General features: G+C 39.0%; 3 protein-coding genes across 7 annotated transcripts; 1 reads left to right on the top strand and 2 right to left on the bottom strand.

Annotated features, from left to right (window-relative positions):
• Positions 1-941: 941 nt before the first annotated feature.
• Positions 942-8107, top strand: LOC103465264 (zinc finger protein Eos). Of its 4 annotated transcripts, none has more exons than XM_008409911.2 (8): positions 942-1063; positions 1982-2039; positions 2133-2237; positions 2344-2598; positions 3672-3839; positions 3931-4080; positions 4288-4419; positions 4862-8107. In XM_008409911.2, exons 2-8 carry the CDS (start codon positions 2000-2002, stop codon positions 5734-5736), a joined length of 1725 nt encoding a protein of 574 aa, XP_008408133.1. In that variant the 5' UTR covers positions 942-1063; positions 1982-1999; the 3' UTR covers positions 5737-8107. The 4 variants fall into 4 exon arrangements, with proteins under 4 accessions (XP_008408133.1, XP_008408135.1, XP_008408134.1 ...); XM_008409912.3 differs by lacking the exon at positions 942-1063 and adding an exon at positions 1179-1296; XM_008409910.3 differs by lacking the exon at positions 942-1063 and adding an exon at positions 1180-1441.
• A 374-nt stretch (positions 8108-8481) lies between these two features.
• LOC103465274 (small ribosomal subunit protein eS26) lies at positions 8482-10627 on the bottom strand. The gene is made up of 4 exons (XM_008409925.3): positions 10500-10627; positions 9151-9328; positions 8711-8841; positions 8482-8580 (listed from the first exon to the last, which is right to left on the bottom strand). The coding sequence occupies exons 1-4, from the start codon at positions 10500-10502 to the stop codon at positions 8545-8547; spliced, it is 348 nt and encodes a 115-aa protein (XP_008408147.3). The 5' UTR covers positions 10503-10627; the 3' UTR covers positions 8482-8544.
• A 1698-nt stretch (positions 10628-12325) lies between these two features.
• On the bottom strand, positions 12326-15661 carry fkbp11 (FKBP prolyl isomerase 11). Of its 2 annotated transcripts, XM_008409908.3 has the most exons (6): positions 14783-15661; positions 14632-14694; positions 13019-13106; positions 12860-12893; positions 12682-12752; positions 12326-12576 (listed from the first exon to the last, which is right to left on the bottom strand). In XM_008409908.3, exons 1-6 carry the CDS (start codon positions 14909-14911, stop codon positions 12368-12370), a joined length of 594 nt encoding a protein of 197 aa, XP_008408130.2. In that variant the 5' UTR covers positions 14912-15661; the 3' UTR covers positions 12326-12367. The 2 variants fall into 2 exon arrangements, with proteins under 2 accessions (XP_008408130.2, XP_017160345.2); XM_017304856.2 differs by lacking the exons at positions 14632-14694; positions 14783-15661 and adding an exon at positions 14244-14625.
• Between the last annotated feature and the right edge of the window lie 120 nt (positions 15662-15781).

The following is a 15781-nucleotide window of genomic DNA, read 5'->3' as shown; positions in this document are numbered from 1 at the left end:
TAAATTGAAATCTGCCATTCCACCCTATCTACTCAAACTTCTGTGACCACGTTCCCACCATCCACAAAGCGGATGAAATAGTGGCCCACAAAACATTTGAACCACCAACCAAGGTCACGGTATGATTGATATTTAACAACCCTATTTACACCAGTAGCAAGCAATATTTCAGACAAATTCTTTGATTATTTAAGGATGTTCCAAAAAAGAAAAAAGGAAGAAAAAAAAAACACGTTGAACAAAACAGACCTAGAGATTTACTTTTAATGGTTGTCTAATCTGAAACGGTACTTAAAAAAACTAATAAAGATCACAAGACTGTAAACATTTTACTTAACCTTATTTCTCAATTTTAATTTATAAAAGCCAGCGTGTAATATGTGCTTTAGGTTTTTGTCTTTCCTGTCTGATCAATCATCTTCTATGCATTTTATGTTAAAAAATGGAGGTAACAGTCAATACCTGACGTTTTATTGAGTGAATAATTTTTTGAATAGGGCTAGTTTGAACAATGTTTTCCCTTAATAAATGAAATCATCATTTGAAAATTGCATTTTGTATTGGAGGTCAAGTTGTTATTTTTGTCTGACTTTAAAACTGGCTTGAAGAAACAATTAAATGTGACCAAAAAAAATTATGTAGAGGAATCTCAAGATTACTGTGAGCAGTTGAAATCATTTCGAGTAAAGACCCGGAGTTATGGCAAAAGATTAATTGCCATAAATACTAATACATGTGGAAATACATACAAAAAGCTTTTTAGTTATTAGACAATAAAAAATTATATTATCACTATGTATTCGAAATGTCATTTCTATCTCAAATTAAAATGTCAATTACAAAGAAATTTCTTTTTCAGAACTGACCGCGATAGTAGAGAAATTATAAAATGTATATTTAAAATGTGTACAAAGTGATAAATGCCTTGCTTTGAAGTGACATGCCTAATGTGATCCGGAAGTTATCCCAACCTAGGTAACTATTCTTCCGGTGAATATTGCCGTCATAAACAGGCAAATAAAAAATCTGATTTACCTCAATGAAACGGCCTTGACACAGACAGGTAATTTACCAAGTCTTTAAGAATCGGACAGCTTTTGAAAGGCATTCATAGTCGTTAGTCTTTGCCGTGTTGAAACAGTCAAACCACCAACTGACTAGCTGCAGCTGTTGGTGTGGCTGCGGCTGCCATAGCAACCGCTGAAGAAACACTGACAGGCTAACGGTTGTTTGTTGTGTTAGCCTCAAACATGACGTCGAGCCGAGTAGTGTGTTCAGTTTAGCGACATCTACCCAGTTAGTATCATAACCTAATGCTACGTCCTGGCGCCATTACTTATATTTCTTACTAGCAGCATTGTTCTTTGAGTTTTTATCAGGCTGTCGATGATGTCAGACTGTTGTATCGTCTTGCTGTTGAGTTCAGCTAACTTGACAAACGGTAATGTCCATCCCATGCAGTAAGCTAACGTTAGCTACCAAGGCCATAAACTTAGGTTACCTCACCCTCACCGTTATGTAAACGCTGTCTTTCTGGTTCGTGATCGGGATTTCAGATTATTTAGACACACACAGATTCTAAAATAGATTGTCTTAACTTTGAGCTCGTTTTTTGAAGTTGTCATTTGCTGGTTCTAATTGTCTGGTTTGGTAAGGTTAGAAGTGGACCTAACCTAGCTGCCAGTAATCTACTTTAATGCGATTAATTGATCCACATAAACTAATGTACAAGCATGATTGATTTTAAAAGTGCCTCCGTCAGTCATCGCACGGAAACTGTGTGCTTTAGGGGTGTTGTACTTAAGTGTTAGAAATGCCAGATTAAATCTGCCCTCTGTGTTTCTTTAACTCACTGATCCGGGTCTGTCAATTGTAATCCGTATCTGTTTTCCTAATGCTTAAGCAGTGTTTGACATGCAATGATGTTCAGTGATTAATTATGTTTGAGAAAGAACTCACCTTGACCTAAATGTAATTTCAGGATTCAGCTTGAACTAGTATGGATGTTGATGACTGTAATGGCAGATCCTATGTTTCAGGTAAAGATTTATTTAGTAGAAGCTACCACGTTGTTTAACACTGACATGTTTGTTAAATGTGGGACCCCACAGTTACTATGGTTGTGGTTTTAGGTAGTGGGGATTCATCACTGGAAAGAGAGTTTTCTGGGGCCCTCGGAGGTCCAACTGTAAGCACCCCAAATAGCAAGGACAATTCTCCTAGACGATCTCTAAGTGGTGAGTGGGAAGTTAAACTATTCTTATATACATGTGCATTTCAATAAACAAGATTGATCACTTAATGTCATGTTTCCTCTGTCTGATTTTTCTCGTGCCTCTGCAGCCAACTCTATTAAAGTGGAGTTGTACAGTGATGAAGACCTAGGACGCGGTAATGAAGACGAAAGAATCGAGCGGATAGATGATGGAGGTTCAGGACAGGGATCAGAGTCTGGCGGAGGCTACAGGGAAGCCATGAACCCTGAAACCATGCCACCTGGAGCCATCAGACTGCCGAACGGAAAGCTCAAGTGTGACATTTGTGGAATGATCTGCATCGGACCTAATGTTCTCATGGTGCACAAACGTAGCCATACAGGTGACTAATGTGTTTAAACCACAAGCGTTTAAGTAAGAATTAAAAAAGGCGCATCACGTGTAAACAATTTAAGACATTTCCTGGATTTATATCATTTTAAAAAGTATGGAGTTGTTTTTTTTTGTTTTTTGTTTTAAAGTGTGGATAGGAATGGAAAAAAGTTTGGAGTTTCTAAACATGATTACTTGATCTATTTTCTAAAAGAGAGAGAAAAAAAATCTATTTTTCCAAAATGGAAGTGGTTTTTACATTGAAACCATATTGAATTAATGTCCTTTAATTTTGATTTGCTGCATTAGTTAAAAATTTAGCCTTCTCTATTTGGCTTTTCAAGTTTCTGGCTTAGATAGACCCCATACATAAATACATACCTATATAAAATGGAAAAGGGGACAATTTCATATATTTTTTTTTTCAACTTTCGCTCACTTTAGGCTAGGATTCGAAGCGGCTTCCTCACATGTAGCTATGATGCCAAACAACATCTCATTCATAAACTTTTGAGTACTGAATGTACATGTGATGTTACCGAAAACAACTAGTGATTGTAGAAATTTCATATAAATTCTTGTTTTACTTAGTTTCTTGTGTTTGTTTTTGCTTGTTATGATAACATTAATAGTCTATTATTGTGCTTTTGTGGCCAAGACTTAATAGCAAAAGAGATTTTAAATCCTAATTGGATTATTCCAGGTAAAAAATAAAGATTAACTGAAGAAAAGCTTTAAAAAGTTTAAAATATGTTTTTAAGAATTTGTGAAACGTAAGGATCTTTGATTTTTCCGAGTTGGTGCAGAGGCAGAAAAATCAGTGAAACAATTCACCACTACAATGCTGAATCAGAAGCAAACATCATTGTTTCATAAACAGTGGTACATAAAGATAACAAAAATGTGAATTCTTAGTACTCGAATGTCTAAAATTTAAAAAATGAAAACGACTGATAAAAGAAAACGAGTAATTCTGGGTCTGAAAATGTACTACTGCGTTCTTGTCTAAGTAGACGAACACAGTGCAGTAAGCCATGTAGTTGTTTGAAGAGAACATGTGCTAACTTATTTTACAATTCACAGGGGAAAGACCATTTCAGTGTAACCAGTGTGGCGCCTCATTCACCCAAAAAGGAAACCTGCTCCGCCACATCAAGCTGCACTCAGGGGAGAAGCCGTTTAAATGTCCCTTTTGCAGCTATGCTTGTCGAAGAAGAGATGCCCTTACTGGGCACTTACGCACTCATGCAGGTAGAACAATTTAATACCTAATAAGTGTGTTTTGTTGTTTTCTTTCTTACAATCAGTCTGCGTTATAACTGTCTTCCTTCTCTACCTCCAGTGTCCTCTCCAACCATAGGGAAGCCATATAAATGCAGCTTTTGCGGCCGTAGTTACAAGCAGCAAAGCACCCTGGAGGAACACCATGAGCGCTGCCATGGTTACCTACAGAGTCTGGAGTCACAACCAACAAACAGTGCTCAAAATCTAGGTATAGTACTGGCACTTATTCCTCTTGCAGAATGGTGAGCGTAAAAACTCCTTTACAAGTTGATGACCACAATCCTCCTTCCATAATTGCCTGAAAACCCCAAAGTGTGGTTTTAGATTCCGCAGCAAACTAGGACTCACGAGAAACGCTGTCTGAGTCATGAGGAAACTTTAAAATAACGTAACAGTTTGTTTGTACTCTGTCCAGGAGAGGAGATGAGAGAGCTAGAGTTTGTACCAGACTCTCTTCTGCAGCCGTCCTCAGACAAGATGGCTTTTATCGATCGGCTCGCCAACAGCGTCACTAAACGCAAAAGATCCACACCACAAAAATTTGTAGGTGAGCATTTAGTCTCAGTGTGGACGGTTTTAGGGATTTAACAAAGCAATATTCGTTGCTTTCGGTGTGAATTCAGGTAGTCAGATTTGCCTTTTTGATTGGATTGCCAGTCCTCTATTTATTCTCCCAGGGGGTTCAAGTAGCTTCCCAATTCTGTTTCTAGTAGTCAAACTTATGTGCAGTAGGAAGGACTTTAGTGATTTAACTATTTAGCAAAACAAATTTATAGCTAACTGGCCTCATGAAGATATGAAGTACCTTTCTAAGTATTCAGACACCTTCAAGGTTTTCCTCATTTTGTCATCCTTAAGGCTATAATAAGAAACAATTAGGAACTAAAATCTTTCAGGAATATAAATGGTAAAGCATCAAAAGTTTCGTTAATAACTTATTTGATGGAACTGCATATTATATCATGAGATTGTGTGTCTTTATGTTGCAGGACAGAAGCACATGCGCCTCAACATTACGGATGCACCTTATGACCTGACAGCTGGCTTGGATAAGGGTGAGGACATGCAAGCTGGGGACCTGGAAGCCCCTCACTTCGCCAGCCTTGGAGAGTACACAGCAGGTACTGGAGGAGGATTATCAGATGCCATTAGGCCTCTACACCTTCCTCCCACTCATCCATCCTTTTTTAAAGAACTCCGGCCGAGCCTCAGCGCCCTTCACACCTCCGTTGCTCTTGGCCCGAGGTTGGATGGCACGGGCACCGGAGATGGGCTGGGAGCTATTGTTGTTGGGGGGAGGGAGGCAGCAGAGGGTCACGAAGACCTTCCTGCCGGCCGAAGTCACGCGCCATCACCTAGCAATGGTTTCCAGGACTCCACAGACACGGAAAGCATGCCGGACGAGCCCTGCAACAGTACGGCCCCTGTCCCAACGTTGCCCAGTAACAACGGGCATCAGCTCCTTCACTCCAGCAACCACATCGCCAGACGACCTCCCACCTCACACCACAGGAGTCGGGAGAGACGCAGCCCCATCCGAGCCAAAGATCGGGAGCTGGAAAGAGAAGACAGAGGACGCTCAGCGTTTCCGCCTCCCACCTCGGCTCCGACTTCCAGCTCACCCACGGCGCCTTCCTCTACCTCCAGGGAGGCCTTCCGGGTCGTCGATGCAGAAGGGCGGGCTGTGCGGTCGTTCCGCTGCGAGCACTGCCGTGTGCTTTTCTTGGACCACGTCATGTTTACCATCCACATGGGCTGCCACGGTTTCCGACAGCCTTTCGAGTGCAACATCTGTGGCTACCGCAGCAAGGACAGATATGAATTTTCTTCACACATTGTCCGCGGCGAGCACATTATAGACTGAGGCTGAACGCCGGCCGCCCTTCTGTTCACACAGAGCTTTCCCCCCTTCCCTAACTCAGACGAGGACCTGGCTTGGTTTGATCTGCACATGGGCTTGAAGGGGTCACCGACGGCGAGAAGCCGCTCCTGAATGTTTCAGATCCTGGCACAAAATTGTAATAGGGTTTCTAGTTATTTTATGAGTGATAAAAGTATTTAAGGTACATTTTCATTAAAGATGTTCCGAAGTGTAGAAGGACGAAATGCATTCTTTAATCCACAGACGTGCCTTGCACCAAATTTCAGGATTCAGACTGCATGCACAAATTATAGTAGACAAATCCTCATCCGAAGTGACACGGGAAAGGCTATGGTGAAATCGTTAAAAGAAATGAATGCTTCTTTCGAAGTTGATGCTTTTTCTTTAACGTTTCTTTAGTACTGGAGGAATCCTGTGTGGTCGCTTTATTTCAAAAAGTACAACTCAAGCTCAAAACCAAGTCTATGTTAGTTAAAGTAAAACATTGGAAGGGGCTGTCCTTTATATTATATTAGAAATGCACTTTGGTTTTTACAAGAGGTGAAATGAAGAGATTCGTATTTGTATGTATTGGTGTGTGTGAGAGAACGACCCCGAGGGGCCCTTAGTTTTGTTGTAAAAGTGGATATTGAAGGCCCTAGTTTTTGTTTGTCGACGCCTTGAGGAATAATGTATGAATCTGTTTTCTTCTCTTGACTGTTTTGTTTGCACTGATACCTGCCAGAAATCTGATTATATTAAATTATTTTATAGAGATATGTTGATGCTCTGCACGATATAATGTGAGGAAAAACCGGCTGAAAGCTCTGCCTCGAGAGGAGCGGGGTTTAGATATCACTGCCAGAGTTTAATGAGTTCAGAACTTCCCTTTGAAAAATAAATTAAGACCTAATCCAACACTAATATATATATATATATATATAACAAATCTATTTATGATGTATTTAAAATGAGTTTCATGTTCTGTCATTGTATTGTGCCTTTGACTTGTTCCCCAGGCTGGAGCTGCTAGACTTCATGTCTTTCTGGACGTCACAATAAGTTCAAGTTTCAGAATGATTTAAACACTTGCGTTCTTATTTTTGTTAATATTTCATGCATTTTAGATTCTCTGTGGCTTTTCAGCAAATGTTTACCCTGTTTAGCAAAACTTAACCTGATATCCTGTTATGAAAGTTGAAGGTTTAGGGTTGGGATTGTCTGACCTTTCAGTGGTTAAAGCACAACGTTCTGCCCAGAAGACAGTTTGAATCTAGTCAACAGGAATGATTATCACTTAAAATAAACAGAATTTTGAAAAATGTTCTTAAAATTCAAGACCTCAACCTTGTGATTATGGTTCAAGTCTTTTCCCTTGTCAGTTTTCATTCATTAGTTTTCTTATTTCCAGGTTCAAAACAATGTTGCTTTCCTAAAATGAACTAAATTGAGCCCTCTCAGCCACTTCAGGCTCTAAATGAATATTGGTGGTTGTGCTAGTGTTGTGAACAGTTCCCGTTTTGTCTTACTGATCCCAGTTCATTGATTCTTGCAGTTTTAACAGTTTAGATATGCAGTTCTGAAACATAAAATGTTTGAAAATAAGTTTAAGGCAACGTGTTTGTTTGGTATTAGTGTGGTTCAGTGCGGCACCAAATAATCTCCTCATAGCTGGGCCAAAGAACCACTTGTTTGCTACTGTAAAGCACTTTTCCTTGGTTATAGCGGCGAGAGGAAAATTCAGACATTTGTACATTTGGGAAAAGGCTGTTTATTGCTGTTATTAAAGGCTTTTGGACATTATAATCATCTCCACTTTATTTTGTGGAAGTTCTGTGTGACGTAAACGTATACCTCATTTAATCTGGATGGAAGGTTGTAACTAAGCACATATCTCTGCTAAAACAGACTTGAGTCACATTGCACTTTAATATTTCAAAGTCTAAATTCACATGAAGATTCATTTTGACAGGAAATAAAATTCCCATTCTTCAGCAGTGAACAATATCCTGCCTTCCTGAGGATAGTGTTACATGGGGAAGAGAGGTTTTCTGAAATGTAGATTCCTGCAGCTTATTTCAACACCTACTGACCTCATTGTAAAGAATGTTGACTTTAAAGCATTCATCTTAGATTTGTACAGTGAAAGCATTTAATCCCGAGGTCTCCCTTTGCGTTTTCATTTAAGCTCCCGTGGTAAAACTTTTTAAATGTAGAAGTAAATGTTGTGCCTTTAGTTTTATTTTTCTAACAGCTGTCTTTTATATCCTAAATGCTGTTTTGGTCCAGATTAATTATCCCAAACTCTGATCAGATCCAGCTTCTAAACTACTGGCTTATTTGTTTTTTCGTTGATCCCATAAAAAAATCATCCCAACAGAATCGTCTTGGCTCTCACATTTACAATGCGTCATATCCTATATCTATCCACTAAAGGCACAAGTTTGATCCCTCATGTCCTACCAAAGCTACTTGTTCCTGAGCCAATCCAAAAACGTTCCTGATAAACCAATCCAAGTTATTATATTTACTAAACTATAATGATCTTTGTGACGCTTCTTTAATGTTCGATTTAATCTTTTTCCTCTCAATATTGCTTTAAATAACTACAGCTTTTAAAATGTATCATATGTACTTTTGCATTTGCTTAACTCAATCTGAACTTGCTGTAAGTTTTGTACTGTACGCGTCTACCCTAAATAAAATCTAATTTGTGTTTCCTAGAAAAACAAGAGACTGTTTCACTGATTCAAGTTTTGTAAAGATGTTTTAATTTTCTTTTTTAGGAACACAGCATCTTCAGATTTCACTTTACATTGGTTTTGGAGGAGCTCTTGGTGCGCCAGCCTGTAAAGAAAAAACAGAAACGTTAACACACGTCTTGTGAGCTCATCTCAACCAAGTTATTTCAGTCTTAATCTGGAAGCCGGCTTATTCCAGAGCCAGTCAGACTTATGAAGTCTGGAGAAAAACTCACAGTGGGCCTGAATCTTGGTGGTGGGGTTCGGTCCTTCCTGGCCTCACAGGAGCGGTTCCTCACCACTTTGCTGTGGATGGCACAGCTGACACAGTAGTGCAGCTTCACGTAGAGCTTGGGCAGAACATAAGCTGCAAAGTGAAGAATGACACATTCAAATAAAAATACAAAAAATGGGTTTTGGAGCTGCTTTAAAAAATATCTGTTGTGTTAGCTGCCAGGTCATGGTTGGAAAATGCCACTCATTAGCCACTCTTTAACAAATCTGAACTTTCAACTTAACATTTTAAAACCTGAAGTGCAGCTTTTATCAAACATCTAAATACCTATTTTCTGTCTAATATAACCCATGTAGATTTCCCTTCATTTTTTTAAAATTCAAATTCTTACTCTTAATTCATTGCTGAAATTTTAAGTATTTTGTTTGAGAGGACACTCACAGTCGAAGACGCTGGCGTCTGAGATGTCTCTCACAGCCGCTGCCTCCACAATGTTCCTGATGACAAACTTCTTAATGGCCTTGTCCTTGGGGACGCAGCGGGCGCAGTTTGTGCAGCGGATGGGCTGCACGTGTCCGCGGCCCTTCTTGGCACGACCGTTGTTTCTCCTCTTCTTGGTCTGTAACACAAAGAGCCCATGTTAAAAAAACAACACTAAACTCAGGTGACAAAGCACAATAATAAACAGCAAGTTTCTCAAGTTTCCATACCAATACGAGACATCTCCACATTTCTTCATCTGTTCACCAATATAGATTATTCAATAACACTTTCACTTGGACGGTTTGCCATCTTTTTATTCAATGTGTTGTGAAATATTTGTCTGTATATAAATTCTTGGTTGTTGTGTTGGTTAAGAGGACTGCTACAACTCAATTTACTGACAATATCTGAAAAGGCAGGACAATTAAAAACATTTCATGACAACATCTAAAGGTTTTGAATTTCAGTCCGTTCTGGGTTTTTTGCTGGTTTTATCTCAAGTTTCAATGTAAGCCAAGGAACATATAACCCCAGAACATCAGTTTTTAAACCCCTGTAGCTGTCTTTATCTCTGTAACACTCCAAACAAGATCTTGGTATCAAATATTTTTTCTTCCTACATACAATTTTAAATACCTGCTGCGTATCTATTACAAATAAGCTAAATGCTAAAGGTTACCTCCCTGCATAGACAATAGTACATCTCTTATTCTTATGATGGATTCAAAATGAAATTGCGTTTAAAACCTTGAGTTATAAATCTGTAGTACAATTCACGACACTCAGGAATGCCAACTAGGTCACTGTGAACCTCCAATAATGGAGAGGTGTGTTTAATTAAAACCGATATTAGGGTTAAAACGTCTCATCAAAAGATGCGGTAGGTTAGCCGATTAACCTACCAGCAAAAGGCAAAAGATTAGCTTTGGGGTTTTGAACCTATAGCTGCCGAAAGAGACATATTCACATCCATGTATCGTCAATTTAGCGGTTTCATGAACTAACGCTCTTGAGAATCTAATTTGGGTGACAAACTTATGTTGCTGCAGCTCTACTTACGTTAGCAGCTACTTTATCGTTAGCCAGCCCAGCGAACACATGCACAAAACGGCTAGCCTGCTAACGGTTAGCATTAGGCCCCGACTTCTTTTATTACATGTTCTGGCATGTGTAAATAGCATGTTCTCCGTATCACGTATTCGTTGTGTGTTTAAAAATGCTTACATGTGTTCAGAACGCCACAGATTTCGATTAAAACACGGTTTTATTATGTTTGTGAAATGCCGCCGTCGGTAGCACACACTCACCATGTTGCACGGGAAGCTGGAAAGAGGACCGGAAGAGGCTGCACGGCGACACAAGAACCCGTCCGCTCCGCCCTCTGACTGATTTAACCATAGAGTAAAACCTACCGCTTACAGAAGATGTCTAAAATAAAAATATCTCACATATCATCTCATATCTATGTATATTTATGTCTATGTATGAGAGTAATTCTTAGTCTTTCCTTAATCTTGTTTTGCAAGGCATCTGTCATTTGCATTTGATTTGTTTATTAAATATAACTTGTACAATCGTTTCCTTGGTCAGATGTAATGATTTATTCATTTCCGTTACCCATTCTCACATACACACAGATATATTTGCGTTTTAGCACGCTACATTCATAAATGTCTCGATTTAAACCCTGCACTAATTGCTCGACAGTGCACAAGTGATGACTCAATACTGACCTCTAATTATGATGCAGTAGCATTACAGAGGATTTCACACACCCTGAAAGTCAAACTCAGTGAATAACATTTTAGTTCAGTTGTACTAGTTTGTCTTTAGTTGGATCTATTCACAACTCCTTTTGACCCTAAGCTGGGTACCAGAACTTTAATTCTCCTTTTATGGAATCATGAAAGGACTTAGAAGTGCGCTTAGACACTCTGCAAATCTGAAAACATAAAATACTTTTTAATCGGAGTTTTTTAGTGGATTTCTAAAGATTTTAACAAAACTCCCCTCAAGAATAGTGCTGCCATTACCGCACTTTAATGTGGATGTGGTATTCTTTTGCTGGCACTTTGTGTTTTTTGTTTATTTCTGACAAAACGGGTTTTAGGCCCAGAAAGTCCCATTGATATCAACAGACCATAACACAAAATAACTTACCCAGCTCTGGATTTCTCTGCAGGACAAGAATCCTGTTTTGCAATTCTTCCTTCAACCCCAGCCACGTATTTACTTGAAGACGGCCGTTTATTCAAGCATTACATATTATACTTCTGTGAACGGGGGGCATATCCTTATCCTGACTCACCACCTGTTCTCCAAAGAGATGATTTTGATCCTTTTAAACCTCTTTGCAAACTCTGGCTTTAGCTAAATGCTTCAAATGTCAGGAAATCCTTCTCAGACAGGGTGTGAACCACTAGGCAACCAGGTTGTTGCTGCTTTTTAATCGTTCTGAAGATGATTTTTCTTGAAGATTTTGTGGTTAAGTGTTTTTTTTTTTACAGAAAACAAAGCATTGTGAAAAAGTATTGCTTCTGTTCAGATTTTTTAAAATTATTTTCTTCTGTTTGTATTTCTTTTTTGTGATAATCAAACTGATTTTAAATATCAGGCTTCAAAAAAATGTTTAAGGAAAAATGTGAACTTTGACTGCACCACTCCAAAACCATTAAGTTTGTTTATTCAGCCATTCAGTGATGAACTTTCTGTTGTGCTTTGGATAATCGTCCTGCTGCATTTTTGCCTCAAAACCAGGTTAGCTTGAGGCTAAAGTAACAAACGGACGGCCTCACATTCACCATCACGTATTTCTAAAAAAGATCCGAGTTCATGGTTCCACCAAGAGCCAATGCAGTCCCAGATCACCATACTGCCACCACTGTGTTTGACTGTAGAATGATGCTCTTTTATAAAATGGTTAGTTTTACAGCAGAAGTAAAGGGATGAGGTTTCCCCCTTCTTTTCATCAGAACACAGACCGTTTTCCCAAAAGATCTTGGGAAAGATTGTAAAGATTTGGCTCAATTTTAAAAACATTTTTGACCATTTTTTCTAGAATATTGTCTTTTCACAAAGCGCTTACAAAATGGTGATCTGTATGAAGCAAAAAAAAAACAAAAAAAAAACAAAGTCCTTGAAAAAGTTTATTTAAATTAAATTCTCTGCCCGGACCTCATTTCTTCTTGCTCTTCTTATCTTTGGACTTCTTTTTGCTGGCCTTCTGGGCGTTGGCCTTGTTGTAGAGGTAAAGCCCCACCAGGCCGAGCAGCGTGGGCACCAGGGCAAAACACACCAGGGGGAAAACGTCGTTGATCATCTTCTGCCACTGCGCCTGCGGTGAGAGAGAAAGCACCTCCACCTCGAACTCAAGCGTAGCATCACCTGCAACAGATGCGGTATTTTGCCGTCACCCACCAAATACGTACAGAGAAGTGACTTAATAAAATGCATCATTACTTTTTATTTGTCATCGTTTGGTCTGGGTACCTGGAATTGTAGGAGGGTATCCTTTTTTTCCATATGCAAGGTGAGAAGGAATGGTGGCTTTTATTTTTTGCCTGAAGACGGGAAAACAAATTTGTTTCTGAAAAATCATTTATAAAGTGTTTTATTCTTTTTTTTTTTTGTGACAAAAATCAAGCTTTTTCTCGCGTGTGGGATTTACCCTTCACAAACACCCATCAAGCTTTGCTCCAGACCTTTAAGGAAAAAAAAAAAAATCACACAACATTGACTATAAGGAAATAAAAGTTCTCAATGAAGTGTCAGTGATGCTGCTGCAGGAAAGTTGCATTATTAATATTATTATTATTTGTTAATTTACCAGCAATAACTGTCCTCTTCCCCAACACGAGAACGAGAGGATCCCGGGACAGTGAGGAGTCGATCATCTGCCCATCCATCAGCTTTCCCTGAGCAACCAGAGAAACAGGAACAAGAGTAAGAAAGAGGAAAAACTAAGATTTCAGAGTTGATGGCTGTTGTTTTTTTCTCGCACCAGGTGTGTAATCAGTTAAGGATTTGCAATTAATTGTAGCAGAATATATGAATAACCCCAAATGTCAAACAAAAATGTCATGTGAAACAGATTTTTGCTCCAATTACTTTTGATAAGAAGAGATCATTCGACATTTCTCTTACCAACATATGTAAGATTAAAAAAAGACATCAGTGAGCTTTAGACCAGATGCGTGGTTATCTTAAATGTTAACAAAAATCGCCTTATTTATACCTTATTCATAATTTATGGTAATATTAATAATTATCATTAATGAATCATAATCATCACAATTATGACCATTAATAACAAAATTACTATTACTATTAGAGGTAATGATAATAATTGTAGCAATAGATATATATTGAACTTCAAATTCAACTTATGACATTAATGGAAATTTCAACCTCCAGCTCACAATTTAATAATAAAAAAAGTAAATTAGTATCATCTAAATTTTGGGGGAGATTTTATTGATTTATTTTTCTTTTTCTCTCAATTTGATAGTAATCTATGTTATTTGTATTATTAAGGGACAATAAATGGTCAGTACCATATGCAGTGTTTCTCACCAACGTGTTAATGCCTCACCCATGACACCGCTACCCACGTGGTAGGTTTGAAACCATTTTAAATATATATATATATATTGAAATATTTATTGTTGTCCAAACACAACAGAAATATAGATGTTTACTTGATCTGTTCTTTTTTATGTTTTTTTGTGGTTTGAAAAAAATGCCTCATAGGCCAATCAATACCTTAGATGTAAAGGAAAGTTATTTATTACCAAATTTTCCCATCTACTCTAAAACCCATTTGGGTTTTAAATACCAGAAAAACCTCCCGAGATCATATCTGAACGTTTTGCCGCCCATGTTATTTGTAAATATTTTGAATGAGAAACAGATGGAAACGGTCTCCATATTGTTAATGTTATTTTAAAGCGACACGACTGGATTCAACAGTGAGAGCAAATGAACATTATAAAATCACTGCCATCATTTTTATATTTCTACCATAATAAAAATGAACGCGCTGTCCCACCGACCTGGTATTATGCTGACGTGTTGCACCGCCCCTATATGCCTCATAGTAAAAACCTAAGTCGAATTGGTTCCCGTGTAAAGTCACACGAAACACAGACGCGTAAAACCACATCATGTCCAAAGTGTGAGTCTGGATGGTCTCTAAATCCCGAGCCTGAGGCTTTTTATCGCTCAGTCTTGAGCCGCTGTATGGAAATGCAGCGGGATCCACATGGTTCATGCGGACGGTGCCACATAGACAACATCTGCCCTCGTCATCAGCTGGGCTCGTCTCTGCCGTCGTTTGTAAAAAAAAAACAAAAATTGAAATAAAATAGGTTCCTTCCCCAAATACAGACGGTCTCGCTGCTGCTATGGGGTGAAGAAGAGCTGAGTGTCTGATTGACTTACTGTGTAGTGGACTTTCAGCGTGTCTCCTATTGTGGAGAGTACTGAACAAGTTTCTGGTTTCACCTATAGCATGAAGAGTTCAGAAACTGTTATTTTGTTTCAGGGGTGTTGCGTTAAAGCATTTCCTGCTGCTATATGCTGTAATACTCACCAATGTCTCGACCTGCAGCTCGTCTGTTTCACTTTCGTCCACCTGTGCGAGTGCACAGGAGAAAACAGCAAGCACCAGGAGAAAAACCCGTGTCTTCATTGTGAACTTGTGGAGAAGAGCCGCTGCCATCCACTAACTTTCGTCTGGCTTCTTCTGCACCCAGCAGAGCGGACAGAGAGACAGAATATCGAGCTGCACCGCCTGTTTGGTCGATAAGTGAGTCCAAAATGGCTCGGCAGCAGGTAATGCTGAGGTGTTGTAACACTGTGGTGATTAGCCACCCGTGGACGTTGTCCCAACACCTGGGTCTCTCCACGAAGAGCCCGCCTTGAAAATTCCTCCAGCAGCATCCCATCTGCCTGCCGTGGGAGGGAAGCGGAAGAATTACCCCGCGCAGCCGCTAGGGGGCAGCGGCGCTCTGCTTTAGGTCTGCTCTCGTGACGACTGGTGGGAATTCCAAAACTTTCTTGGGATTCACACCACTTGGCTGAGCTTAGAAGAAAGAGCGTAATCTTTCGGAGACTCCTGTCTGTTTAACACACCTGATTGAAATGAACACGTCATTAGCAGGCTCCAGTAAGAGTTAGTGAATAATTTAGGACCGCCAAGAAAATGTTGGAAACCACAGTTACGGTCATGAACAGAACCAGTAGTTCTGTTGTTTGGTTTGAGCGTCGCTGTTTTGACATCCGCAATCCTCTCAAATGTCCTTTAGAATGAGCAATTCGGCAATTGCAACGCAGTCAGGGGAGGATCCGAGTTATGTAAGGAATCAGTTTAAAAAATTTTTAAAAATTGATAAGGTTTGAGAACGGAACTAACTAGTGATTTTAATGATGAAGAGTTTAAACCATATAGTTCCTTAAAAAAGGCTTAGATTACTACTGATCCAAGCATGGAGTTAAGCCCATAATTATTAATATAATTAATATAATAATTGATATGCTTGGCTGACTAAATATGTAAAATATATTTTCTTTCAACAAATAAGTTTCTGAT

This window comes from Poecilia reticulata, chromosome 5 (genome assembly GCF_904066995.2).
Source record: "Poecilia reticulata chromosome 5, P_reticulata-male-v2, whole genome shotgun sequence".
Classification (NCBI taxonomy): Eukaryota; Metazoa; Chordata; class Actinopteri; order Cyprinodontiformes; family Poeciliidae; genus Poecilia; species Poecilia reticulata.
The sequence above is the reverse complement of the archived record's forward strand: the minus strand, read 5'-3'. Positions and strand labels throughout refer to the sequence as shown.

What these genes read in the sequence shown, in the direction of transcription:
- LOC103465264 (XM_008409911.2), top strand. Translation starts at nt 2,000, where the DNA reads ATGGATGTTGATGACTGTAATGGCAGATCCTATGTTTCAG. An exon ending in GCACAAACGTAGCCATACAG is followed by an intron (nt 2,599 to 3,671) that starts GTGACTAATGTG and finishes TACAATTCACAG; the next exon opens with GGGAAAGACCATTTCAGTGT. An exon ending in AAACAGTGCTCAAAATCTAG is followed by an intron (nt 4,081 to 4,287) that starts GTATAGTACTGG and finishes TACTCTGTCCAG; the next exon opens with GAGAGGAGATGAGAGAGCTA.
- LOC103465274 (XM_008409925.3), bottom strand. An exon ending in AGACGCCAGCGTCTTCGACT is followed by an intron (nt 8,842 to 9,150) that starts GTGAGTGTCCTC and finishes TTCACTTTGCAG; the next exon opens with CTTATGTTCTGCCCAAGCTC. An exon ending in CACCAAGATTCAGGCCCACT is followed by an intron (nt 8,581 to 8,710) that starts GTGAGTTTTTCT and finishes TTTTCTTTACAG; the next exon opens with GCTGGCGCACCAAGAGCTCC.
- fkbp11 (XM_008409908.3), bottom strand. Translation starts at nt 14,911, where the DNA reads ATGGCAGCGGCTCTTCTCCACAAGTTCACAATGAAGACACGGGTTTTT. An exon ending in AGCTGCAGGTCGAGACATTG is followed by an intron (nt 14,695 to 14,782) that starts GTGAGTATTACA and finishes TTCATGCTATAG; the next exon opens with GTGAAACCAGAAACTTGTTC. An exon ending in ATACCCTCCTACAATTCCAG is followed by an intron (nt 12,577 to 12,681) that starts GTACCCAGACCA and finishes CATCTGTTGCAG; the next exon opens with GTGATGCTACGCTTGAGTTC.